This window comes from Pelobates fuscus, chromosome 10 (genome assembly GCF_036172605.1).
Source record: "Pelobates fuscus isolate aPelFus1 chromosome 10, aPelFus1.pri, whole genome shotgun sequence".
In the NCBI taxonomy this organism is placed as follows: domain Eukaryota; kingdom Metazoa; phylum Chordata; class Amphibia; order Anura; family Pelobatidae; genus Pelobates; species Pelobates fuscus.
The window spans coordinates 117,452,661-117,478,762 of NC_086326.1; the positions used below are offsets into that span (position 1 = coordinate 117,452,661).

General features: G+C 43.6%; 1 protein-coding gene across 3 annotated transcripts in view; it reads left to right on the forward strand.

The window, feature by feature from the left end:
• The window catches only part of LOC134575108 (pulmonary surfactant-associated protein D-like), an 823,731-nt gene that overhangs the window by 758,874 nt on the left and 38,755 nt on the right, over positions 1 to 26,102 (forward strand). For 2 of the 3 annotated variants that reach the window (XM_063434274.1, XM_063434275.1), the window contains exon 3: positions 16,484 to 16,692. In XM_063434274.1, the coding sequence (XP_063290344.1) occupies positions 16,500 to 16,692 (193 nt within the window). In that variant the 5' untranslated portion in view covers positions 16,484 to 16,499. Of the gene's footprint in view, positions 1 to 16,466; positions 16,693 to 26,102 lie in introns of all 3 variants that reach the window. The other variant, XM_063434276.1, reaches the window with a different exon arrangement.

A 26,102-nucleotide genomic window follows, 5' to 3' on the forward strand; every position in this document is an offset into this window, starting at 1 on the left:
TACTTGATATCTATAATTAATACTTAGAGACAACAGAGCAGCAAATGTCTCAATAGATTGATTAGAGCGCAGATAAATAAATGTACCTAAGAGACTGGTTCCGCAGGATACACATGAGGGTCAGTCCACAGATATCCCAAAGTAAGTGGGTAAGGACACAGACCCCATATAGACCTGACCTTTTTCAGCGGCCATGGTATCTTCGAAGGTGGGGTTAGCAATGGCCATCATGTCCTTAAAGGACTGGATGTGTGGTTTTAATGGGTTTGTGACCATGTGAGTAGCTCCTCGCCACTCAGGGGAATTACACATATCTCTAAGGTAGAAATGCCCTAATTTAGTATAGGAACCCTTTTTCCAATACATTCCCAATACATATCGGTCTGCATCTGTTGGGCTTGGATGCTCAATATTAAGAATTAATTTCATTGGTGTACCTCCTCCAGGCTTTCTCAGAGTCATTCTTTGAAGGAGGGACCTACCATGATCATCTACTTTAGATAAGGCACTTTTTGGCTTGTAACCCCAGGAAGGCCCGGCATTCCATCCCGCCGCCCCCCAATGGCCACAATTGTGCCCCCATTGTTTGTCAACTACACAAACATATGGGTCTTTTGCATGAGGGATATCAGCGCCTATAGATATTCTGGATTTGTGTTGTAGAGAATGGGCATTCTACGATGTCACAATAATCAAAGGTATAGGTAGCCACACGGGTACATGATGAATTATACCAGAAGGTGTACCCACTAACATCTTTAGTGATGGCTACCTGCTGGGCCTTAATTAAACTAATTAAGGAGACAATGTACCAGAGGTACATGGTTGTGCGGTATCTGCTTCCTCTGGGGCAGGAGACTTCTTGCAGTGGGAAGCGTGGATCCAATGTGGCCTGCCGGCCACTTTGACGGAGGTTGCGGTGATCAGGAGAACTTGGAATGGCCCGTCAAATCTTGGTTCCAGGGTACTTTTCCGCACAAACTTCTTGACCAAAACCCAATCTCCGGGAAGCAGGTTGTGGGTATCTGTGTCCAAATCAGGATCTGGAATTGAAGAGAAAACTTGGGCATGTATTTTGTTCAAGGCACTTGCAAGTTCAGTTACATAGTCTACTAAAACATCTGATTGAAGCTGTAACTGCTGCGGATAAGAACAACCTAGTCTGGGTGCTGTCCCAAATAGAATTTCATATGGGGATAACGAATGCTTCCCTCTAGGTGTGTGCCTAACGCTGAATAAAGCTATTGGCAGGCTTTCTGGCCAGGGCATCTTTGTTTCTTGTGACATTTTTAACATTCTGGCTTTTAGAGTGCCATTCATGCGCTCTACTTTACCACTACTTTGTGGGTGGTAAGGGGTGTGAAAGGCTAGAGTCACCCCCAGGGCAGTCCAGATTTCTTTAGTCACTGTTGCTGTAAAGGCTGGGCCCTGATCACTTTCAATGACTTCTGGAAGTCCAAATCTACATACAATGTCTGTAAGTAGGCGTTTTGCGGTTGTTTTTGCAGTGATATTGGTCACAGGGTAGGCTTCTGGCACTATTACTAGTGCATATTCATGAGGCCCACTCTTGGGCATTTGGATGTGATCAATTTGAATTCTCTGGAACGGGTACATGGGTTTTGCTAGGTGCTTTGCAGGCACCCTGATTGGTCTTCCTGGATTGCATTTTGCACAAATGACACAGGCCTTGCAGAAGCTGTTGATCAGGGTTGTGATTCCAGGTGCTTCATAATACTTTTGAATGAGGGCGGCCGTTAGGTCTTTTGACAGATGTGCAGGTCCATGTGCCCATTGGACAACTGCTGGGTATAAATTTCTTGGAAGGCAAAATTTAGAATTGTTGTAGTAAATTCCGTCCTTTAGGATAGCTCCTTTCTTCTTCCATTTCTGGATTTCTTCAGGGGTAATTGCAGCTTGCTGTTCCCGCAAAATTCTCAGATCAGTAGGAAGAGTTTGCAAGGTAAAGATAGGAACTTCTTCTTCTTGTCCGGACACTTCTTCATCCACTTCCTGCAAATCTCTGGCTGCTTGCTTAGCAGCCTGGTCAGCCAAATGGTTGCCCTTTGCTTCATCTGTATCCAACTTCCCATGTGCCTTGACTTTCAAAACGGCCACTTCTTCAGGGAGTAGGAGGGCATCCATTAGTTCCTTGATTGCAGAGCTGTGTTTGACTGGTGTACCGGCAGTGGTAAGAAATCCCCTTGTCTTCCAAATGAGGCCGAAGTCATGTGCCACACCCAGAGCATATCTCGAATCTGTATAGATGTTGGCACGCTTTCCTTCTGCAATTTTGCATGCTGAGGTCAGGGCTTGTAATTCAGCTTCTTGCGCAGACATTGCTGGCGGTAAAGATGATGACTTGAGAACTTCCTCTGTTGTGGTTACGGCATATCGTGTGTGGTATTTCCCTTCTTCATCAGCATACCTTGAGCCGTCCACAAACAGGGTGAAATCCGGATTTGGTAATGGATTCTCATGCACAGTTGGTAAATGCACTGTTTCCATTTTCATCTGTTCAAAACAGTCATGAAGAGTTTCTGGGTCATAGTCATTCACTATGACCAGGTCTTTAAATTCTTTTTCCAGGAAATGGCGTGGCCATGCTTCAAGAAGATCAGTTGTTTTGTATTTGGCAATGCCATTTTCCTGTAGCTGCGATTCATCCATGGTGGCCCATAATTTTGCCATAGGCCCAAGATCATTCCATGATCTTGTTTTCAAGTTGGTGACAGGGATATGTGGAATAGCAGTATCCCAATGGCGGTACAGGTAATTAAGTTCTGAGGGCAGTTGGATCAGGACCATGCTATTGCCTTCAGAGTCACAATAGAAATCCTGAGCAGTGAGCTTCACTTCAATCCAGTGGTAAAGCTCATCTTCGTAGCAAGGTTCAGGGGTAATGTTTGGCTTGTACCACATGGTACAGAAGGCATAATCCGGGCCTTCACAGAAGGGTGTTTTGCCTTCGTAAAATGTTAAATGTGGATGCATTATTTTCTTGATACATCCACAGAGAAGGTATATGTAGGTTTCATCCGTGACAAACCCATAGTAGATACCCCCCTCAGGGAGTGGAAGAAGAGTGGATGGGTTAAGAACTTGACATCTTTGTATAGAAATGTTGTCAGGCAGAAGAAGATGACATTGTAGACGCAGGTGTCTAGCAGGTGACACGTGCTTGAGCTGTACTTGGTTGATAATGGCAGAGATGTCATGAGGGGCCAAAACAACCAGAGGGTGGCCAAGGACCAGATCAGAAGTTCTTTCAATGAGTTCTCTTGCAGCAAAAACAGCCCTAAGGCAGGACGTGGCACCTCTGGCCACAATGTCCAATTGGCATGAGAAGTATCCAATAGGCCTCTGGCGGCCTCTTAAGTCATTAGTTTGTGTAAGAACTCCTGTAGCATGGCCTTGTCTTTCAGAGACAAATAATTTGAAAGGTTTGGTATAGTCTGGTAGGCCCAAGGCAGGAGCAGAAGCAATGGCACGTTTAAGAGATTTGAAATTGTCCAGAGCTTCATTGGTCAGGCCGAATGGGTCTGACTTGAGTGCATCATAGAGAGGTTGCATAAGCAGAGAGGCTTCTGGGATCCATGCTCTGCAATAGGAAATGAGGCCTAAGAAGGCATGAAGAGATTTTGAAGTCCTTGGGGGTGGAATGTCCAGAACTGCTCTGACTCGGTCCCGAGTGAGATGTCTGGTACCTTGAGATAAGCAATGTCCAAGGAAAATAACAGAAGGTTGGCAGAACTGCAGCTTGAGAAGTGAAGCTTTGCATCCTTGTTCTGCCAAATAGCAAAGCAGACTAATTGAACACTTTTCAGGAGTGGGTATATCATCTCCACAGAGCAGTAAATCATCCACATACTGGAGCAGAACAACTTCTGGGTGTTCAGCTTGCCATGGGTCAAGGATGGTACACATGGCCTTTGCAAATTGACTTGGAGAATTTTGTGCCCCCTGGGGCATGACAGTCCATGTATACTGTTGCATTTCATGGGTGAAAGCAAACAAGTATTGACAGGATGGATCCAGTGGAACACTGAAAAAGGCATTAGCTAGGTCAATGACTGTGAAGTACTTTGCAGATGGAGGTACTCCTGAGAGCAGAGTGTGTGGGTTTGGTACAAGAGGGGTGTCCAGAACAGTTGCTTCATTGACAGCACGGAGATCCTGAACCATCCTGTACTTCTCTGGCTCACCTTTTGGAGTTTTCTTCTTCACTGGAAACAATGGAGTATTACATTCTGATTTGCATTTCACTAGAGCACCCTTTTCCAGGAGTGCTTTAATTTGGATAGAAATGGCTGCAGCCTGTGCTGGTTTGAGAGGATATTGTGGTTTTCTTGGTAATTTAGCTCCTGGGATCAGCTTTACCACCACAGGTGGAACATTTAGGTGACCTATGTCCTCTGGACCTGAGGACCATAACTTAGCAGGCACCTCTGTTTTCAACATATCTGGGAAATTGGACCTTGGTTCTGCTGCTTCCCTACGGGATTCCTCTAATTGCAGCATCAGGGGTAGGGAGCACAAGGCTGAGGTGTCTGAAGCAGATAGAGGTGTAGACATTTCTACCTGTCCATCTGGAGTGAAGGTTATAGATGCCTGTAGACGTGAGAGGACATCAGCGCCTAACAGGTTAATTGGGCACGTGGAGGATACTACAAAACGAGCAAGTAGGCTTGTCCCAACTCGCAGAGGGGTTGTTAAAGGGCTATGTCTTGGTGGGCCATCCACTCCAACACAGGAGACATCAATATTTGACAAGAAAGATGGGTCTGGCAGGTCTTGTTCTCTTAGAACACTTCGGGCTGCACCTGTGTCAACAAGAAATGTGGTAGGTTGGCCTTCAATGGGTAAAGTCACTGTGGCAAGTGGCCCCCCTCCTTTATCCCCTGTAGACACTGCCAGGACAGGGGTTAATGACACAGGCTTGCCAATTTCCTAATCTTCTGGTTCCTCAACTATTGGAACCGCTGTCTCGGCCTTAGGGGCCGGGGCAGGCTTGGACGGCTTTCTGGGCTCTCTTTTAGGTTCTGGGCAATCATTTTTAAAATGTCCTTTAGCCTTGCAATTAAAGCAATATCCATCTTCTGGTTTGGTGCCCCTGGGAATGGGAGGATTGGTACGGGACACCATGAGAGGAGCTGAACTGGGCCTTCTGGGAGTTTGGGCAGATTCCAAACCTCTAGCAACTAGGAGAAGAGTATCCAGGGGAACAACCTTATATTCAGGGCGTGCAGCAATGATACCCTTGCGTATGGAGTCTTTAACACCTTGGACAAACGCACCTGACAGCATTTGTGAATGAATTTTGTCAGTAAGATCAAATCCCAAATCTGTAAACATTTGATACAGTCTTGCATGAAACCTTTCTACCGATTCTCCTTTGTCTTGCACAACATCAGTAAGACCAGCAGCCTGATCTGCAAGTTTGTCCTTTGCCCAATCTCTTAATTGATTGCAAAAAGTTACTCCGGAGGGGTAATCAACATCACTTGTAAGCAGATCTGTACTGAGGTGGCGGGCCATGCTGGGCCAATATGCATCCCCTGCTTTAATAGCACAAATGCTCAGTAAGTCACGCCAGGCGGCGGAATAAGTCTTTTGAATCTGAACTATCCCTCGGTAAAAAGGCATAGGCTGCTTCTCTGGGTCAGGGAGAGATTTCATTAAAGCACTAGCTTGTGTGGGATTAAAGGCAACATATTTAGGAGGGGCCCGTTCTCCCCGACCCTTATGGCCGAAGGGATCTTCAATAGAGCGGTGGGCCGAGACTCTTGCAGCCTCCAATGAATCCTGAGACAGCCTGTCATCCCTGTCATCCTCTTCCTCATCTAACTCTATGATCTGGGCCCTCCTGCGTGAGGGGATTACCTGAGGTGACAGAGCCGGGGGATGAGAGGGAGTCCCGGAGGCGGGAGTTGCCATTGGGTCATAATCTTGGGATCGGTAATCACCGGGAAGCACCGGCATCAGGGGTGCTGAATGACTGGGGGCCGCCATATTGGAGGCGGGGAAGGAAGTTGCATTGGGGTTAAGGGAAGAAGCGGCGGCCATATTGGATGTGGGCACATCCGGGGCAGACTGTACCGGACTGGGCATGACCGGAACCTGGGGAGTGGCTTGGGGAAAGGGGTATGGATAATTTGGATAGGGCATGGACATGGGGTATGGGAAGGGGTATGGCCAAGCCATCTGGGCGGGGGCTGGGGCGGAACCTGGAGTGGGCAGGAGAGCTGGGTAGGGATTAGCAAAGGGGGTGGGAACCTGGGCCGTGGTAGGGACGGGCAAGGGAGAGGATGGAGAAGAATCAGTAGAGGCGGGTGAAGAAGGAGGAGCCGGAGTGGGATCGGCAAGATTGACAGTGGCAGGGGAGGAGGGGTTAGCTAACTGGGCAGATGCAGATGGGAGGGTAGGATTATCAACGGAGAGAAAGTGCGGAGAAGGAATGGCAGATGAGATGTTAGAATTAGACACAGAAGGTGGCTTAGGAATGGATGAGGATGATGGGAGTGTTAGGGAAGGAGAAGGGGAAAAGAAAGATCCATCAGAATTCAGGACCGGGCAAACGGGGGAGGTGACGGGATGGGTGCTGGGAGGATTGGGAGCGGGATACATAGTCAGCTGGCAATCACCCATTGCTGACTGAACCTTGGGGATAGACATCCCCTGGGCGCCATTTTGGGGCGCTGGCTGAGGAAAAGCCCCAGCAACACAGTTATTATGATACACAAACAATTTCACACCCTTGTGAATTATTTCTTCCTCAACCCAACCTTCTTGCTGAATAGCCTTCGCTACTCTGTACCATGCTTCAGCTGTCTTTAATAAATCATTATTTGCAAGCTTGCCTTTCTTCTCCATCAGTAATCTACGCCAACTTTCTGGTTGCAATCTACCACATGTTGGTACAGCAATTTTACATACTTTAGCAATCTTTACAACACCTTTAACCATCTCCTCACCCTCTCTGTCTTCAACTAAATCACATGCTAGCCAGCCCTTACTGGGCTTACTCAAATCCTGCCCCATAATCCCCTTTCCCCTACACCAGCGTCCTAGATATAGGGAAAGATAAGGAAAATTGAACAGGAACGTCTACAATGCTCGACTGCCACTTTAAGGTAGGTGGGTCCTACTCAAGTGCGTCTTCCCAAAACGTAGACTAGTCACTGAATCCGCCTACCCGGGGTGGTAGACACGGATTGGAGCGAGGTGAGAAGTGTGTGACCAATCACTTCTCTGTTAAGAGGAATGGGAGTGGATAGTATAATAGTACAGGAAGTGTAGAAAAGATAAAAAAGGTAAGGAAAAATCCTTAGAGACAGACACAGGAGTTTGAATGACTCCTGATTAAACAAACAAGACAACAATACAATTGAAATACAGTGCATGCATCACAGTTCAAATAAAATCAACAGTAATTCCTTTCCTTTACTCATGTGCTTACTCCAAAGTCACCTCCCTCAATCTCGTAGTGTCCCCGCTCGGAGAACGACTTTCGTAAGTCTCACTACCAGCGGCCAAGGATAACAGCTAACACCGGTCCGAAATCCATATGCCTCCCTCGTTACAGCAGTCCACTAATAGTGGCCGCGCTACCCTCACCCTTGTAGTGCCCCTATGAGACCCACTCATAAGTCTCACTACTCCGTGGTGATGAAGACAGCAATGCCTGCCCGAATTCACGCACCACAAATAACAATTGGAATGACTCCAGCCTAGCGCTCAAAGCTGGAGGGTACCACCTCTCTGCAAGCAGAGTTATGTGCACAATGAAGCTAGCTAGGCTATCAAAGTGACACCAGAAGGATCCCCAGGAAACTATGAGTCTACACAATCTCCACAGATCCAACACACCTCTTTTTCCATACAGCCACAGCCACGAGGCTCCTAAAAGAGTTAAACAGGCAAAGAAGACCCCCAGGAACACTTCCACAGGTCAACCCCCCTTTTTCCCTACAGCCACAGCCACGTGGCTCCTAAAAGGAGTAAACAGGCAACAGGACTCCAGGCAAATCCCCCGGGTCCACCCCCCTTTATCCCAAAGGGGAAACAGACAAACACAGGACCCCCAGGCAAACTACCACGGGTCCACCCCCCTTTTATCCCAAAAAGGGGAAACAAATAAGCATTCAGCCCGGGCAACCAAACTAGATCATGCCAATACAGACACACCCAGGTAACAGATAGACTAAATGCAGGTAACAAATGGGTAATAAGACTCCGGTCAAGATATTACCTGTCTTTGATGTCCTCCCGGGAAGCAGTCACAGACACGTGGACGGGTCAATCAAAGGGGCCGGAACATACCGGTGGCTCTGCAGAAGTCTCTACCGTGTACCTGGAGGTGATCAATCTCCTTTCCTTCCCCCCGGATTCCTCCGTCCAACTGCGTCTTCCTTAGGACGACTCACCGGCCAGACATAGCCCGGAGTCCCTGTTCGGGCGCCAAAGTTGTTATGGTACTTTTTCAGTAAACCAAAATGTTTAAATGTCTATCTGTTCCTGTCCAAATTAAAGAGAATTGAATTGCGTATATACGCTGAAGTAATTCAGTCTGACACACGGAGTTCAGGTTAAAATAACTTCGAGGAAATTTATTGGCAAGTGAAGCAAGAGCGGGCGCGCAGGCCCTTTTAAGAGGCATTTTCGTCATCATTGATTATCAAGATATCAGTGAATAAACATCATTAATTGGATTAATTGTTAAGTGTCTGGATTAGTATCCACCTATCAATATAATGAATTGGCTCAAAAACTAAGTGGTTAGCTTCGTGTCCACCCACCAAGAGGTGGTATTGTTTTGGACACGGGTGGGGACAAGGGGGTCTTGAGCGTCATTTTACACGGTCGGTGATGTCAGGTCTCGTGGTTAGGTGCAAGGTCTCTTATGAATAGAACATTTCATTACTACTGTGTTCTCATGGCCTTTAAATTATACTATGTTGCGAGTTAGGGGAAATTCAACAGTTCCTGGGTTAGTCATATCCTTATGGTGAATACAGTCTTTGTCTATTGTGTTAGATGTGCTGAGAAATTCTGTCATGTAATGTAGTTTTCATATGGAGAAGTCAGGTTATGAGGACAAAATGGAGGATTTGTCACAGTATCAGGTTAAAATGGAGTTAGTGCAATAATTCAATACAAGTTCAATAAAGATTTTTAAATAATTCTACATCAGAACTATATAATCGTGTCACTAACCGGCCATTTTGGGTATTATATTTAATGAATATACATTTTGGATCTTTTATCTAATTGAATCTCAAACCCAATTAATCCATATGGCATACTACTAATGCTGTGCGTTACCTCTAGCCATACCTGCACCTAACAGCACTCTATAATAGTGACCTTCTGTCTAGATGACCTTAGAACATGTATGTCCACACCTTTGTTCACTAATGGGAAAACTGTACAATTGTGTCACTAACCTGCCATTTTGGGTAACATATCTAATGAATATACATTTTGGATTTTTTTATCTAATCGAATTTTAAACCCAATTAATCCATATGGCATACTACTAATGCTGTGCGTTTTCCCTAGCCATACCTAAATTTAATAGCACTATATAATAGAGCTGTCTAGATGGTGATTGGTGAACCCCAATGGGAGAGGACTGAGTACAGTGATCTAACCGTTTATGGATCATGCTAGACGTAATCTCTCTTTTCAGTCTAAATTCTCCTTTGAATAAAGGGGCTCCTCTCCACTGGCGAGCTACCAATCACTTTATTAATGTAGCTTTGATATATATGGCTTACTTATGGCAACTAAAGTAGCCAAGTGAGGTGCTAGACCTTCAGATTTAGGTCTCTGTGCAGCCATTCTGCACTGCGCGCGCACACTGTAAGGTTAGTTGTGTCACCATGGCGATAGCCAACGCAGCCCATACACAGGAGACACGTGACACCTTGACTAACGAGCCCTTGATTGAGGGGGACTCGATCGAGGCATAGCCCCGCCCCCGGCCAACCTTCAGCCGTACTGATTGGAACGCACGGATGTATGGGCGGGACTCTCCCCGGTATAAACTCACCTCCTCTCAGCTGTGCCAGGAGCTCTTGATAAAGGCGTGTGATTGCGCCGAAATGCGCGTCGAGCGTTTGCCGAACTTTGTTTTTACTACTGGGGGATGCAGACGGCTTATTTTTGAATAACATGGGGAATTAGTACCTTGTGCTCAGTCTTTGTACTACTAGACTATTAGACGGTCTCTCTAGCAGTAGCAATAATAGTTACCTCTGGTATTACCAGGTAATAGGGACTCAGCACCTAAGGAGTCTATCTCAACCTCTGTTTAGACACTAGACTATGTAACTGTCTCTTTAGTAGCAGCAGCAGTTTCTGGCAACAATAGGGGGTATATTCATCTGTTCCTTTAGCCAGCTTAACAGTCTATTTTTCACATACTAGAGAGAGGCTGTTTTGAAACATTTTTTCTAGTCAGTTAGACAGTCTGTCTGCAAATTACAGCGTTAGGCTGCCTTGAAGCAGCAGTGTATTAAACTGTATATAGGAGCTAGACCTGGTGAAAGCCATACTCATAGCTCATTTGATTTAAATCTGCCTTGGTGGCCTCTATCTCTGGGAGGAATCTGGTTTATTGGCGGGTATTTACTTCTATATGGGGTCTGTGTCCTCTATGTGGGGGCTGCAAGTTCAGTATGGAAGAAGGTAAGGGTCAGCGGTGTTCGGTAAAATGTGTAGCCGATTTTAGTTCCACAGAATCTTTAGCATACACCGCTGACCGCATTCGATTGAACAAAGATGGCCGCCGCCACGTGCAATTAACCTGCAGTAACCTCACAGCCTGGGAGGTAAATTGCCTGCACACTTTAACTTCTGGGTGGTCCGCCTGTGTGGTACTTGGTTCAGTAAGCCCTATTTACTGAACCAAGAGGGAGAAAGCCAGGGGCAAGTTATTTTACAGGTCTGGGGACATAGTCTTAAAGGAGCATTGTTCACCAAAGTTACAAGATGTCCCCAGACGGTTCTTAAAGGGCCATACACACCAAATAAAAGTCCATACGTTTTCAGGGGCCATAGTCTTAAAGGGTATTGTTACCCAAAGTCTCAATATGTCCCCAGACAGTTCTTAAAGGGCCAGCAGAAGTACAATAAAATACCATTCACTGTGCTTAAAGGGCCAGCAGTCGCACAATAAAATACAATATGCCCCAAATAACCCAGGGGCCATAGTCAGCAGGTAGGAGGCGGGCAAACAGGCTTCTCCAGGGCCCAGTGGCGAGGTTGGTTTCGCCACACCCACTTACTTTGGGATATCTGTGGACTGACCCTCATGAGTATCCTGCGAAACCAGTCTCTTAGGTACATTTATTTATTCGTCTACAAATTACAGCGTTAGGCTGCCTTGAAGCAGCAGTGTATTAATCTGTATATAGGAGTAAAAGCCATACTCTTAGCTCATTTGATTTAAATCTGCCTTGGTGGCCTCTATCTTTGGGAGGAATCTGGTTTATTGGCGGGTATTTACTTCTATATGGGGTCTGTGTCCTTACCCACTTACTTTGGGATATCTGTGGACTGACCCTCATGTGTATCCTGCGGAACCAGTCTCTTAGGTACATTTATTTATCTGCGCTCTAATCAATCTATTGAGACATTTGCTGCTCTGTTGTCTCTAAGTATTGATTATAGATATCAAGTATAAAGTCTACTCCTAAGGTACTTCACCCATGTAAGGAGACATCTCCTATGTATCAACACTTTATCTAAACACAAAGTGATATAATAGATACACACGCTCCTTTAGCTCATTCTAGACTCTCCATTACTTGTAACAATTTAGAGGAATAATACATGACTACACATGGATAATATGTATTTATTCTAAGTTGTCTAATCCTACTACAAATATACCAGAGTCTGTGGGAATGAGCTGTGGATTCACGTTTATAGCCGGGATATCTACTAAATCCTGCACATTGGGGGAACCTCCCTCTTAAGGAATAGGGGCTGTGCGGTATCCGATTTAATATAGACTATACTATACAAAGTACTCTTTACTCTAAACTCTATCTCGGATACAGTTGTCACCCCCATTACCCGTGTAGAATATCCACATTGCATCTACCCAGTTTTTAATTCACCTATATTTTCACGAGTGTTTCACCTTTAATACACTTTATTTTTGTTTTGTCCGTAAGCGGCTTAATAAAGGTTATACCCTATAATTATTTTTACTTTTTAGAGATATCAACTTGTGGAATGGATATCCAACTTTTCCATCTTTAGTGGAACAACCATTTCACTCTAGTCTTTTTTGTCTACTTTAACCACTGTATGGGGTCCATGCCCCCTGATATCTCTGTAACCCTTTAGGAATTTTGATGTGGGCTCTGTCCACTTCTAAGATTTCCTCTCTTGTCTCTCTACTTGAAATATGTTTGAGATGTTTAGTCTTTTTTTGGTATTATTATTGTCAAAAAATTATAATTTCCCTTATTTGTGCCAGACAATATGAAGCACTATAATTTGCTTGTTTTGTGTTAGTTTTAATACCAAACATGTTTTTTTTTTTTTTTTAAACTATTTGTTTCTTTCAACATAAAAAAACATAGGTTACATCCTAGTTAATTCTGGCATTTTTATATTTCATACTACCCTCTTTTGGCTGTGAATGTTCAAATGACTCTGTCATGACTTAGACCACCTATGGATGTCCATTACTCATAAAGCAATTCACAATTTCCCCACCATATATGACACATATATTTATATATATTTGGATACATATGCTTTTTGAGCAATCAGGTGGCACCATAGAGATTGCAGAATAGAAGGAATTTTTCAATAATGATGTGTCAACTGTTATGAGCGAAGTTTTTTGGGGGGGAATTTTACTTGCTTGGTGCTGTAAACTTGCCTTTTTATCTGTTCTTTCAGCATCTGCAAATATTTGTAATTCTGTTAGGACACCTGAATCATTGCAAACACTGCACGTATGAGTTAATGTTCAAACTATTTATTGTGGAATATAGTCAAGCATTTATCGTAATAAATAAAATATATTGTCTAGGGTATAATAACTAAATATCATAAGTGAGTTTTCCAAATTCTTTGATTTCAGTTTGAAATATAAATACAATTGTGCAATAAATTAGAATTTTGTTACAAAGTAAATATTTTATAACAATGCCATTATCTGCATGGAACTTCTATTTCAAAGATTTTCGGCAAATAAAAGCAGGGCTACATAATGAAATTAAAGATAGGCATGCTGACCACATGGAGGCAAGAACGGAAGAGCTGTGTGCAGCCCATAACAAAATGGTCAACAAAGTACAAAGAGAACAGACAAGGCAGAATAATTTATGGATATGGAGGGGTCTTTGAATATGTCTCTATTGGAGATTTAACTGCATTTGCCACTTCTGGCATCCCAGACAAACAATGGATATTGGATCTAGCTCATAGGCTGCAAAAGGCTACCCAGGATTGTATAGTCAGAATGTATTTTTGTCACCTCAAGGAGGTTTTCATTAGGGCAACAAGACATCAAGGACACCCTTCCGAACCCCTTCAAAGAAGTGCCCCTAAACTAGACTTATCTGCGTCAACCATGGTGCATAGGCATGAATTCCAAGAGATAATCCACCACTCTAAGGTCTCATGGCATGCCTTATAGATGGGGATACTCTACACGGCTTCTCATCTGGAAAAATCAACTTTTCACATCACTGTGAGAAGGCATGACCATGCTCTGTTAATGGAACCTCCTCAGCTGTTCACCAGGGAAATTCTCAGCAGCTGCCACTCTGGCCAAGTTCGCTAGAGAGTTGCAGAAAACTAGCACCCTGCACTGACATGGCAGCAGTTGATTTCCTTGAACTGAACATCAATCGTTTATCTGTTGCTGGCACCTGGGCGGCAATGGAGTATGTTGTCTTCAACGCAATAGCCCCTATACAAAGGAGCTGTTCCATCCAGCACTGCTGCGACCAAGTTGGTTAGCTTCATATGTTCACTAAGTTTAGGAAGGGTATGTGTACTTTAAGTTTCACTTTGCTACTTATGCATCTGTGTATTGTCTCCCTACCACCAAAGAGCACCCTTCTACGGGAATATCAGGGCTATATCCTCTCCCCAACTCTTACCTCACTTTTCACTGACATAGACAAGTGCTGGTGGGAGTGGTTTAATGAATCGGAATGGTGACATGCCATACCTCAGTCACTATGTTAACGTTATAAGGTTACGCCACATATGAGATACAAAGTCAACTATGCCCATAACGGTATTCATAGATGTTGTCATACAAGCATATTTGTGAGTTATAGAGAGACAACTAGTGCCATAAAGATTGACCACTGAGCTAGAAGCTATATCCTCCCCTACACTAGGTGTATTAATTTTAAGATGATCAAAACACTTTAACAGCTGTTTTAACACTAGCTGGTCATGATGTATATACTTTTGTTTTTACTTTTATATTTTTTATTTTCATTATTGTTTTTTTCATATTTTTTGTTTCTATTTCTTTTCTTTGTTTCTATTTCTTTACCCACTATGGAAATGTGAGCAATAATGAGCAGTGTATAATTATTCTTGATTCACTTTTTGAACCGTTATGTTTTAGTGAGTTTGGCCCACAATTCACAGGCAGAGTGAGTACAGGTCATCTGGGGAGTCAGAGGTCTGCTTTTTGGCCTTAACGACTCACAGACATAGTTAGATACACCCTTGATCAAGGGGCCAAGGGGGATCCTGCATTTACATACCATACTACAAAACAAAACAGCAATTTTTTTTTATAAATATAGAATGGCTTTTTGGGAGATGAACAGAGCAAATATTTACTTATATACAAGTAAGGCATCTCCTCTCTCAACCGAGTGCAATTTCAGACGATCCTAGCTAACTCTCTCAAAGGGGCAGGATATGTTCATCCGGTAAAGTAAAGGGCAAGACACTCTACATATACTATAACTTTCTTCAAACACCAACCAACCATACCAAACTTACTTATATGCTCAAACGGGAGGCAGAACTTTATAAATGCTTCACCATAGTAGACTGGTTAAAGTCGGCAACACAAATTAAAAGTGCCGCTAGGTGCCTAACTCATTGGGAGGTGCACTGTAAACTTGCCATGCGATGGCGTCTGTCCTCTCATGTATTGGCATGGGCATTTACAAGCACATCTCCAACATGCTGGAGATGCACATAGGACAAAGGCACCTTACTTCATTGCTTCTGGTCTTTCCTACAGTTACACTCCTGGATAGACATGCAATCTCTAATTATGGAATACACATCTTATATAACACTATTCGCACCTGAGGCATTTCTCCTCCACATGCTGCCGGATGGAATACTAACAACACATACAACATTGATATTGTATATTTTAACAGCAGCTATATCATGTGTAGCACAGTAGTGAAAATTAACGAATGCCCCTTTTACACATTGGGAACTTGCTAATTAAACCCAACATACCAGTATGAAGAGATGTCTTATAGATTGATGGGTAAACTAGATACATTTTTATGGGATATGAGAGGGATGGTAACACCAATGCTCAACCCCAGCAACTGAAATACAAGCCCAGTTAGAATATCACCAAACCATAGATGTTAGACATGTTTAACAAAGGGCCTGGATACCCTTCCTAACATTAGACAAGGTTGATAAAGTCGACAAGAATTTAACATATCTTGGGGCAGCCGACGTGTGGGTAAGGAACAGAATACAGAGACAAATTCAAAATACAGGATCATGTCTTAAGCGATGTACCCTTTTTAGCTCCCTTCATTTTGATTACCCATTTTAAGATCTCAAATTCTAGGTTTGTGTTTTTTGGGCCTATATATCTTGGTTTTTAAGGTGAACTGGTAACTGTACCCTCCCTTCCTCATAGTTAAGGAACATATCATTTATAATACAGATAAAATATATAATCAGTTTAAATGTTGAAATACAAACCCACCTCCCCTCTGTTCCAGCGATTCCATGTTCTCAATTTTGTGTGAGGTACACTGCTGTAGCACCCTCCTCTAGCTCACTTCTGGTCCCACCCATGTTGTGATTTGATTTGCCCTGTTTGGCAAATTATTTCTTCAAGCAGGGCCATCCTCCTCAATCATGCAGACATTCTGGCTTCATTGCCACTCAGTTCCTATACTCCCTATCCAGCGCTAGCATAGTAAGCTGTAGAGCAACCATAGCAACCACTGGGCTTGCATTGTGGTTGTTATGCTTGGAGACCAGAAAGAGCGCCTGTCGGTGGGTTCTCCTGCCCTCTCTGTCTGTCAGTTCTTTGACACGTAAGTCTATGTAAGGGAAAGACATATTTTATTGGGATTTTATTTTCCATCTATACATAATAATTAATTATAATGGTACTTTGAATTCTGTGAATACAAATTAACATTTGCTTAATCTAATCATGAAGTATTTTTTAGAAAAAAAAAGTAATTTTAAATATTATGCTATTTTTCAGTAACAACTTTTGAACAATGAATGTTTTAACACTTCTGAGTTTGTTGCTGTTTGGAGTGTCCTGGAGTCACAATGCAGATTCAGGTAGATGTGATGAAATTACCAATACCTGTGCTGTTATTTCATGCGGATCGCATAGTTCAAGTGGAACACCAGGAAGAGATGGAAGAGATGGCAAAGAAGGACCCAAAGGGGAAAAAGGAGAAAAAGGTAATATATATTAGAACTGCTATTATTATTATTATGTTATTATTTATATGGAGCCAACAAATTCCGCAGCGCTTTACAGTGGGTGGATGAACGGATATGTAGTTGTAACCAGACAAGTTGGACACACAGGAACAGAGGGGTTGAGGGCCAGGCCCAATGAGCTTACATGTAGAGGAAGTAGGGTAAAGTGACACAAAAAGGTAAGAATAGTATTAGACTAGTGACAGTTGCAAGAGAGGAATCAGTCGGGAGCTATTAACAGTTTAATTGATAAGCTTTTATAAATTTATTAAACATTTAATTTATTAAATGTTGGGTTTTAAAAACTGTGGACTAGAGTAAGGAAAACATATTTTAGTCTTTTGCTATGTTATTTTCACTGATTTATAGTATTTTTTCAATTAAAATATTTTTTTAAAATGATAAAAAGCATTAATTATTTAGTGGTATTACTGTCATAATTATTACTGATAGTGTCTGTGCAAACCTTCAAGTGCTGCAGTAGAACTAGTGCAAATAAACTGCAACACATATATGAATCATCAACAATTATCATTCCACCCTCCAAATATAATGGTGCACAGAAACTTTTGTGTATACTTGTACAACTCCTGAGTTACTTCTCAATACAACCTAGAATTATATTAAAAAAAAAAACTCAACAAAATGCAAATAATATATAAAGAAATTTCCCCTATTGAAAATATTTCACAAGATCCAAGTGACTAAATCGACACTCAAACTGTAGTGCTCTGGAAGGATCAGATCCTTGGTAAAAATGGATCCAGACTCACATCAACTTTGTTCTTGCGCGTGAACAGATGTCACCAGCCACCACATACGAATCTCAAAGCTTTATTCACTGTAACGGACCGTTTCAGCATATGAGGGGTTAAAATCCGTTTAGGCGATAATCCCCTTTTCTCAGAAAGGCACAGCTACTGCAGAACATCAAAACTCACGAATTGGATATAGGTGAATGCATCAAACTCCCGAACTGCATACCAGGGAATAAGATAGCACTCCAAGCTGGAACCTCACGAATAGCTGCTAGCAGACGAATAGGAAAAGCAGACATCAGCTTACACTCCTAGCAATCAATCTCCAACAGCATACAGTGAATCCCCCCCAAGAACGAGACAAGGCTCCGTGTTGTGGGTCAAGCAGTGGTCTGAGGTGCTGGGGCACCCAGCCTGGTTTTTATTACATGAGTACACATAAAGGCCACACCCAGGGGGAGGCATAAAATAACCAATGACATAGATGTTACATCCCACACATCCCCTCCCCTTAGTGTGACACATAATCCCATTATGCATACAGTTCAAAATATACTTTTACACAACTTTCATAACTTTAAAACCATACATCACATTCACATAAAAATACATATCCTCAATCAATCCATTCAGGGGAACAACATATTAAAAAATGGCATGAATCAGACCCGGGGTTCAAAAGTTAGTAAAAGTATCTTTTGTTCCCCCTGGCTGGCAGAAAAAACATCCCCACAATGCATCCCGGTTTCCTCCCTTCTGCCCTGGAGATAATTGGAGAAGTAATCCAATTATCCAGGACTAGAGGCAGACTCCATTAACCACATGGTTGCAAAACGACATAAAACACTTTAAAATACATAAAGTCACATTTTACACATAACACACAGACATTTCACATATCCCCAGATAGCTCAGGTCTGAGTGCACATTATTAGGTGAATGGCACTCAGACCAACCGAATACAGTTTAATCGCCATAGAGCCAAAGTCTTTAATCACACGAATAGGCTCCATGGCATAGCTATCTGGGTTACCACAGCTCACACAGGGCAAGTACCAAATGACCCCACTGTATTTAAAGGGCCAGAATGAGTGACATACACTCTGGTATGGCCGAATACTGTTTTTAAAGGGCCCAATCTCCCAGGGCCATAGTCCAAAGGCAGCAGGCGGGCAACCAGGCTCCTCCAAAACAATGTGGCGAGATTGGTTCCGTCACATTCACATCTTTCTATTGTGTTTTATATGTTTAATTACTTATTTTTATAGTTTCTAAAGAAAACAAATAAAAAAATAATATCTGCAAAGAATATATATATTTTATATATAAACTCAAAGCCCTTTAAAAATATTAACAATTAACAGCGCACCAAAGCATTGGCGACACATCTGTTTATACATCATAGGAGCGCCATCTGGCCCCCAATTAAAGGTACAGTATCACCCTATGAAGATACATCACACTTTCTTTGAGGTATATACAGAGCATATAATCAAATCAGAACGCCATGGTGAAGTCAACATAATCCCTTAAATAGTTATCAGTCAGTTCTCGGCATCTCAATACACAGCTCATCACACGTCATGTTTCGCTTCCTCAAGTCTATCTGCCAGTCTCTTTTGTGCTATTAAATTATACAAAGTAACTATGTTGTGCTTATGATGTGCTGCCATTTATTTATTGACAGTAGAAATCTTGCAGAGCAAAACACATTGTGTGACATCCGATTCCATGCTAAAGAGAACAAGCAAGGAGCAGTGTATAAGACACCTAGAACAAAAGGACTGATAACTGCATAGCAGTAAGGCATTCTATTGACTGTACAATGCAATTCTGATTTGATTTTATGGTATATATGATTTTAAAGCAATATGTAAATAAAGCTTTGAGACTTGTAGCGTGTGGCTGGCAAAGTCTGTTCCTGTGCAAGAACAAGGTTGGTGTGATTAAGGATCCACCTTAACTAAGGGTCTGATCCTCCTCGTATACTACAGTTTGAGTGTCAATTCAGCCACTCAGATTTAAAAAATATATATTTTAAGTTGTATTTGTATAATTATACAGAAACATTTTTGATCACCAGATTACATTATTACATTTGGAGGTTGGAAAGATTTTATCAGCTAATACAAAAAAAGAAAAATAAACCCCAGTACATTCCACTAAAGGGGATCACAATGGGAGAGAGCACAATAAAGTAAAGATTAGAAACAAAATGAGAACCCTAACTTTAATTAATCTAATTTTAATAATTAAACTGGGGATAGCCCAGTATAAATGTGGTGATAGTAAAAAAGGGTGTCTATGGAAGAGAGAAGGACAGTGGAAAAGATAAATAGAATTATCTGGTATATAAAATAGCCGTCCACTTGTCTCTATTCCTGGGCAGAGAGAGGTCCAGGTCGAGAGATGCCATACAGCCCCCTGTGTGCACGCCGATCTAATGGAAAAGAAACATAATAGAAAGAATCCATAAGCGAGCCTAGGGAGTCCCAAAGCAGTATGTGTGACGAAGTGCCCTTCGCCACTTTGTCCTGGAGAGGCCTGCTTGCCTGCCTCCTCCCCTGTGACTATGGTCCTGGACTGTATTGCACTTTAAAACACTATATTCGGGCATATGGATTTGTATTAGGCTAACTCTAGCCCTTTAACTATGCTGTAGATCTGGACTGCTAATATAACCGAACAGCCGGGGGATTTATACGAATATATTGCATGGGAATACCATTACTGGAGAATGCAGCCGTTCGTATAATTTCATACGAATTTTTTGTGCTCTGAATAGGTGGCCGCCATTTCGGGACTTTACACGTGTTCGCGGCCATCTTGCGCACGAACAGCGGGGTTTGCCTGTGAACGCATGGAACTAAAATCGGATACGCAAACAGGCGAACACCGCTGAGACCTCCATACACCCAGAACTTCGTACGGAAACTACCGAACAACCGGCCGTTCGGTAGTTATACCTAACTTGGTATGGGGATTCTAGCGATCACGGAGATGCGAATGGCTGGCAAGAATTTCGTATCTTTTGTTCATACAAACGGAGACCGACCGCAAGGCCAAAACTCATGGAACTATTTTCGGCTAGTTGGTCTGTGCGGTCGGTCAAAACTTTGGAACTCTGTATCTCCCGAACCATTCATCCGAATGGGCTGAATTTTGGATATATTGTTCCCCTGAATGAGAGCTATCAAGCGATTTGTTTTTGGGGTACATCCAGAACTTGGGTAAAATATTGTACGTTATAATTATGTTATGTGTTTATCTGAGGGGAGGAGACGTGGGGGTGTTACCATGCGTATGATTGGTTATTTTCATCCTCCCCCTGGGAGTGTCCTGTGTGTCCCTTATCCTAATAAAATGCAGGCTGGGTGTTCCAGTCCTCAGTTCTTCTTGACCCTTCAAAACGTAGCCTTGTCTCGTTATTGGAGGGAATTGCTGTATCACACTGGGGATTGCTATGCTCTGCATATTCCCCTGAGCTTAATCACTTAGCTCTTTTAAGAGCTTGTTCCGGATACGCTCTCCTGGAGGAGAGGTCTTCCCCACATGGTCCTGAATGCTGGAGGTTCATTCCAGGTGGAAGGAAGACGGCGCGGCTCCAGTTAAGCTACGGCAGTTGTGGAGCCTGCGGTGGTTGTGGTGTCATCTCCAGTGCTTGGAGTCCTCTGAGAGCGCTAGGAGCATCCATCAATGGAGGGTACTCGGTCGGAGTACACGGAGTACACATGTTTCCTTGTACTATCCCTTATTACCTCAGCCCCGCACAAAGCAAGTGCCTACCTGAACCAGCAAACCCTAGAACTACCAAAAAATATGTAACTACAACGTGCACATAGTGCTATCGAAGTGTAAATAAAAATAAAAGTGAAAAAAAATAGCCAAATTTTCACTTTTCTTTTTATTCACACTTGGGTAGCACTATGTGTTCCAGCACATCCCGCAGATGTTCAATCGGATTTAGATCTGGGGAATATAGAGGTCAAGGCAACACCTCAAACTATTCCTGAACAAGTTTTGCAGTGTAAAATAATGCATTATCCAGCTGAAAGAGGCCACTGCCTCTTTCAAGGAACACTATTACCATGAAGAGGTGTAAGTGGTCTGCAACAATTTTTAGGTAGGTGATACGTGTCAAAGTAACATCCACATGAATGTCAAGATCCAAGGTTTCCCCGCTAGTGTTATCCCAAATGGTTCGCTGGCGAATAGTTCCTGGCGAACATAGCTTGTTCGCGTTCGCCACGGATGGCGAACATATGCAATGTTCGGTCCGCCCCCTATTCGCCATCATTGAGTAAACTTTGACCCTGTACCTCACAGTCAGCAGACACATTCCAGCCAATCAGCAGCAGACCCTCCCTCCCTGACCCTCCCACCTCCTGGACAGCATCCATTTTAGATTAATTCTGAAGCTGCATTCTTAGTGAGAGGAAGGACAGTGTGCTGCTGCTGATTGAATAGGGAAATTGATAGCTAGGCTAGTGTATTCAGTGTTCACTACAGTCCTGAAGGACTCATCTGATCTCTGCTGTAAGGACAGCACCCCAAAAAGCCCTTTATAGGGCTAGAACATCAGTCCATTTTTTTTTCCTGTGAAATCTTATTGCAGTTTCCTGCCTGCCAGCGTGTGTGTCAGGCTCACAGCGTATACTGTGCCCACTTGCCTAGTGCCACCACTCACTCACTGGTGTCACAATAGCTTGCATTTAAAAAAAAACAAAAACTTTTTTGACTTTAATATAATAGCAGTCAGTTTCCTTCACACGTGTGCGTTTCAGGGCCTGCCCAGTGCCACCACTCACTCACTGGTGTCACAATAGCTTGCATTTAAAAAAAACAAAAAAAACATTTTTGACTGTAATATAATAGCAGTCAGTTTCCTTCACAGGTGTGCGTTTCAGGGCCTGCCAGGGCACAGTGTCACACCAGTGCAACTCATACCTGGTGTAACAGTAGTGTACATTTAAAAAAAAAAAACGAGAAATTTGACTGTGAAATAATAGCAGTCTGTTTCCTTCACACGTGTGCGTTTCAGGGCCTGCCAGGGCACAGTGTCACACCAGTGCAACTCATATCTGGTGTAACAGTAGTGTACATTTAAAAAAAACAACACTTTTTTGACTGTGAAATAATAGCAGTCAGTTTCCTTCACATGTGTGCGTTTCAGGGCCTGCCAGGACACAGTGTCACACCAGTGCAACTCATATCTGGTGTAACAGTAGTGTACATTTAAAAAAAAAAAAAAAGACTAGAAATTTGACTGTGAAATAATAGCAATCAGTTTCCTTCACACGTGTGCGTTTCAGGGCCTGCCAGGGCACAGTGTCACACCAGTGCAACTCATATCTGGTGTAACAGTAGTGTACATTTAAAAAAACAACACTTTTTTGACTGTGAAATAATAGCAATCAGTTTCCTTCACACGTGTGCGTTTCAGGGCCTGCCAGGGCACAGTGTCACACCAGTGCAACTCATATCTGGTGTAACAGTAGTGTACATTAAAAAAAAAAAATAGAAATTTGACTGTGAAATAATAGCAGTCAGTTTCCTTCACACGTGTGCGTTTCAGGGCCTGCCAGGGCACTGTGTCACACCAGTTCAACTCATATCTGGTGTAACAGTAGTGTACGTTTTAAAAAAATAAAACTTTTTTGACTGTGAAATAATAGCAGTCAGTTTCTGTTACAAATGGCTATTTGTAACTGGCCCTTTAAATGAAAAATTGCCCTGCTTCCCTGGATTGTGGAGAAGCCTATTTGCCAGCCTCCTGCCTCATGACTATGGCCCCTGGAAGATTGTGCCCCTGAAAATGTATTAACTTTTATTGGTGTGTATGGCCCTTTAAGAACCGTCTGGGGACATATTGTGACTTTGCTGAACAATGTCCCTTTAAGACTATGTCCCCAGACCTGTAAAATAACTTGCCCCTGGCTTTCCCCCACTTGGTTCAGTAAATAGGGCTTACTGAACCGAGTACCACACAGGCGGACCACCCAGAAGTTAAAGTGTGCAGGCAATTTACCTCCCAGGCTGTGAGGTTACTGCCGGTTAATTGCACGTGGCGGCAGCCATCTTGGTTTCCTCGAATGCGGTCAGCGGTGTATGCTAAAGATTCTGTGGAACTAAAATCGGCTACACATTCTGCCGAACACCGCTGACCCTTACCTTCTCCCATACGGAACTTGCAGCTCCAGAGACTAAGTCCCGTTCGAAATGGGACTTGAAATTGACCGGCCGCACAGCCCAAATCTATGGAACTGTTTTGGGCAGGAAATTGTGCTTGCGGTCGGTCATAAAGGACTTCCAGCTAACTTTTGATCCACTGGAGGGATTTGACTGATTTTTGGAAGGGTTTATGTTTGATGTATGCTGAGTCTGAATATGCAACTTTTATTGAAATTGGATGTATGGTTTTAAAGTCACAGTGTGTGTGTAAAAACTGTATTTTTATTGTATGTAATAATTGGTTTAACTGTTTATCTGAGGGGAGGGAATGTGTGGGCTGCACCAGATGTGTGATTGGTGATTTTATGCCTCCCCCTGGGAGTGTCCTGTTTGCATGTAACCTCAATAAAAGCCAGGCTGGGTGTTCCAGCATCTCACACCTCTTCTGACCCTCTAACTTGCAGCCTCGACTCATGTTTGTAGGGGACAGCTATAATCACTACAGGGATTGCTATGCTCTTCATACTCCCTTAGCTACTGAGCTCTTGTAAGAGCTCTGGTTCCTGATCCTGCTTCGCTCGACAGAAGGAAGAGGTTCGCCTATTGGAACCTGGAGCCTGGTCGTAGGTCCAGGGCGCAGAGCAGACGGCGAGATACCAGCCCAGCAGCGGTGGTTCGTGGAGTCTGCAGTGCTTATGGTGGCTGCGGTGCTGATGGTCCTTTGGAAAGCGCTAGGAGCATCCTTTTCTACGGTCCAACTTCCAGCCAGCCTGGAGGCAACCGTAACAGTTTCCTTCACGAGTGTGCGTTTCAGGGCCTGCCAGGGCACAGTGTCACACCAGTGCAACTCATATCTGGTGTAACAGTAATGTACATTTAAAAAAAACAAAAAAAAACTAGAAATTTGACTGTGAAATAATAGCAGTCAGTTTCCTTCATACGTGCGCGTTTCAGGGCCTGCCAGGGCACAGTGTCACACCAGTGCAACTCATATCTGGTGTAACAGTAGTGTACATTTAAAAAAAAAAAAAAATTTTTTGACTGTAATACATTGAATAGCAGTTAGTTATCTGCAAGCGTGTGTGTCAGGCCTACAGCGTCTACTCTGCCAACTTCTGCCAGTGCACAGTGCCACTCATATATGTTGTCACAGTAGCTTGCACGCATAGTACCACTAATCGAAAAAAAAAGGACAGGCAGAGGCAGGCCACCCCGCAGGGGCCGTCGTGGTCGTGGTGCTGTGATTCCCTTTGGCCCTAGAATAATGCCCAGTGTTCAGAGGCCACGTACCCTGAACTCGAAAAGTTCTGAGGACATAGTTGACTGGCTAACACAGGACACCCTATCTTCTACAGCTTCCGCTCGGAACCTTGACGCACCATCCTCCACCAGCTTAGCTTCGGGCACCTCTCAAGTTACAACTCGCCCGCCAGCCGCCACCACCAACACTAGCACCACAGCCGCTTCACTTAATATGTCAGAGGAGTTATTTACACATCAGTTGGTAGAAATGAGTGATGCGCAAGCATTATTGCCAGAGGATGTAGATAACAGGAATATGTCTCAGTCAGGCAGCATTACACACATGGACGTACGGTGTGATGATGATACTGTTGTACCTGCTGCTGCTTCCTTTGCTGAGTTGTCAGATACAAGTGAAGTGGTTGATGATGACGATGCGTCCGTGGATGTCACGTGGGTGCCCGCTAGAAGAGAAGAAGAACAGGGGGAAGTTCAGATGGGGAGACAGAGAGGAGGAGGAGACGAGTTGGAAGCAGGGGGAGGTCGTCGCAAGGAGCTAGTGGCACAGTCAGCAGCATGCATCGGCACCCGGGGTCAGCCAGACAGCACGCCAATCAACGCTGTGGCGGAACCAACCTCGCCACTGAGAACTGGAGAAGCCTGGTTGCTAGCCTCCTGCCCAGTGATTATGGTCCCTGGGAGATATTGCCCTTTAAGGGACTGAATTGGGGCTTATGGACTGCTACCATAATGTACTGACCCTTTAAGAACTACTTTTGGGCATGTGGATTGTAGAAGACTGTCCCTAGCCCTTTAAATACTTTGGGGAAAGATTGGTACTCTTGTATATGGCACTTCGGACACAGTCGAAGCAGTCGAAGCTGTCGAAGCTGTCGAAGCTGTCGAAGCTGTCGAAGTCGCCGAAGTCGTCGAAGTCGTCGAAGTCGTCGAAGCGGCCGGCATCGGACAAAGGACCACGTGGCGGCGGCCATTTTAACTTCGAACACCGCCGACCCTTACCATCCCCTCCACTTCGACACTTCGACTAAAGTCGAAGTACAGGCACACTTCGAATGGGACTTAGCCATTTTTATGCCAGTAATTGACCGACCGCACAGCCCAAATCCATGGAACTGTTTTGGGCAGGAAAATGTGCTTGCGGTCGGTCATAAAGGGACCTCCAGCTAACTATTGATCTACTGGAGGGATTGGGATGAT